This window comes from Calidris pugnax, unplaced genomic scaffold (genome assembly GCF_001431845.1).
Source record: "Calidris pugnax isolate Ruff unplaced genomic scaffold, ASM143184v1 scaffold397, whole genome shotgun sequence".
Classification (NCBI taxonomy): domain Eukaryota; kingdom Metazoa; phylum Chordata; class Aves; order Charadriiformes; family Scolopacidae; genus Calidris; species Calidris pugnax.
The window spans coordinates 79,804-82,026 of record NW_015091103.1 but is presented as its reverse complement, the minus strand read 5'-3'; the positions used below and the strand labels follow the sequence as shown (position 1 = coordinate 82,026).

Genomic DNA, 2,223 nt, shown 5'->3' with positions numbered 1-2,223 from the left:
GGGATAGAAAACCATGGTCATGGTGGGATGGGAGATCATGGTCATAGTGGGGATAGACACCACGGTCATGGTAGGGATAGAAAACCATGGTCATGGTGGGATGGGAGATCATGGTCATAGTGGGGATAGACACCACGGTCATGGTAGGGATAGAAAACCATGGTCATGGTGGGATGGGAGATCATGGTCATAGTGGGGATAGACACCACGGTCATGGTAGGGATAGAAAACCATGGTCATGGTGGGATGGGAGATCATGGTCATAGTGGGGATAGACACCACGGTCATGGTAGGGATAGAAAACCATGGTCATGGTGGGATGGGAGATCATGGTCATAGTGGGGATAGACACCACGGTCATGGTAGGGATAGAAAACCATGGTCATGGTGGGATGGGAGATCATGGTCATAGTGGGGATAGACACCACGGTCATGGTAGGGATAGAAAACCATGGTCATGGTGGGATGGGAGATCATGGTCATAGTGGGGATAGACACCACGGTCATGGTAGGGATAGAAAACCATGGTCATGATGGGGATGGACATCGTGGTCATGGTGTGGTGGGACACTCTGGTCATGGTGGGCACCCACAACCCTTTCAGCCCCACCTTGGTGTGCCCTGCCTGAAAACCACCTCCTCCCACCTCCCTGGAGACACCAAAACCCCTCCCCGTTGACTCAGTTTCCCTTTTCTACTCGTTTCCATCCCGTCACCTCCTGATTCCACCCACCTCAACCAAGGTCCCCGTTGCCCCGCCCACCCCCCGGGTGGAGCTACTCACGACAATTGACCAACGTCCTCCAATCGGAGACGGCCGTTCCCTCCTCCCGACAGTCATCTGCGTAGGCTTCCAGGGCCCGGCAGAGCAGGACGTGGAGACCATCATTGACGCAGAGGTCGTAGACGCAGTTCTTCAGGTAGACCTGGGGGTCCAGGGTGTGGTGACACCCCTCGAAAGGTCCAGGCCGTTGGGCCATCAACCCGCAAGACTCTTCCCCCTCGTATTTCTTCCCCTCGTCCCCTGGACAACCTCCGCAGTCCCCACCGCTGCAGTTGTCCCAGCAAGGCTGGCTCCGGTTGGTGGCCTCCCAACCCAGGTCCCCCGTCAGGTTGGCCTGGGCCAAGTGGTCATCCCGGGGGTCGCCGTTGCCACACAAACCGCAGACTTTGGCCGAGAGGGCGCCGGGGAGTTTGACCAGCAGGTGGTGGTCCCAGTCATAGAGGACCTTCAGGTGGAAGTGGGTCTGGATCAAGAGGGACCTGCCCTTCTGCCGTAGGCGGAGCTTCCCCCGGGCCAAGGAGATGGGGAGGTGGGAGCGACGGTTGTTCACCTGGAGGAGAAGAAACACCAACCATGAAAACCTCAACGGATTTCATCAAACGGGGCCCGAAAAGTCGACTTTTTGAAGTTTTGGGGTGTCTCCTTCCAAGGGACGACCACGTGGTGGCGCCACCACCTCACGGGTGGCAACTCGGAAGATCCTTGAAGTCGGAGAAGACACTGAAGGTCCTCCTTAAAGAGATTATTCTTTTTGCTGGCTTACCCTCACAATGCCGTTCTCGGCCCTGGTGGCCTCCACGGTGACGTCATAGACGTGGACGGTCACAGTGTCCACGTGGGAGACTCCCAGGTGGCCCCTGGCTTCATTTTTGGCCTCTACACTGAAGAAGGGGATGGTGGGATCCTGGTGGCAGGTCTTGGTCAAGGTGTAAGTGCAGGTGCCCATGAGATGCAAGGTTTTCCCATCAAAGGTCCGGTAGTGAGAGTCACCGGTGGCCCAGCAGGTCAAGGGGGCTTCGTGGATGCAGGTGGGTTGGCCGTCCACCACCTGGCACTTCTCCTGGCAAGAGAGATCTTCACAGGAGAGCGGAGGAGGAGGAGAAGCTGCAGAAAATGGGGAGAAACAACCACCCTCAATCCACGGATGGGCCACCAAAGGTGAGAACATCCATGGAGAAGACATGGATGGACAAGGAAAGGCGAGACAAGCCATGGAGAAGACATGGATGGGCAACCAAAGGTGAGACCAGCCATGGAGAAGACATGGATGGGCAAGGAAAGGTGAAACCAGCCATGGAGGAGACATGGAAGGGCAACCAAAGGTCAGAGCATCATTGGAGAAGACATGGATGGGCAAGGAAAGGTGAGACAAGCCATGGAGAAGACATGGATGGGCAACCAAAGGTGAGACCAGCCATGGAGAAGACATGGATGGGCAA

At 56.4% G+C, this 2,223-nt stretch overlaps 1 protein-coding gene across 1 annotated transcript in view; it reads right to left on the bottom strand.

The window, feature by feature from the left end:
* Positions 1-776: 776 nt before the first annotated feature.
* The window catches only part of LOC106897388 (IgGFc-binding protein-like), a 7,512-nt gene continuing 6,065 nt past the window's right edge, over positions 777-2,223 (bottom strand). Inside the window, exon 4 of the mRNA XM_014957985.1 lies at positions 777-1,334. Coding sequence (XP_014813471.1) covers positions 777-1,334 — 558 coding nt within the window. The remainder of the gene's footprint in view (positions 1,335-2,223) is intronic.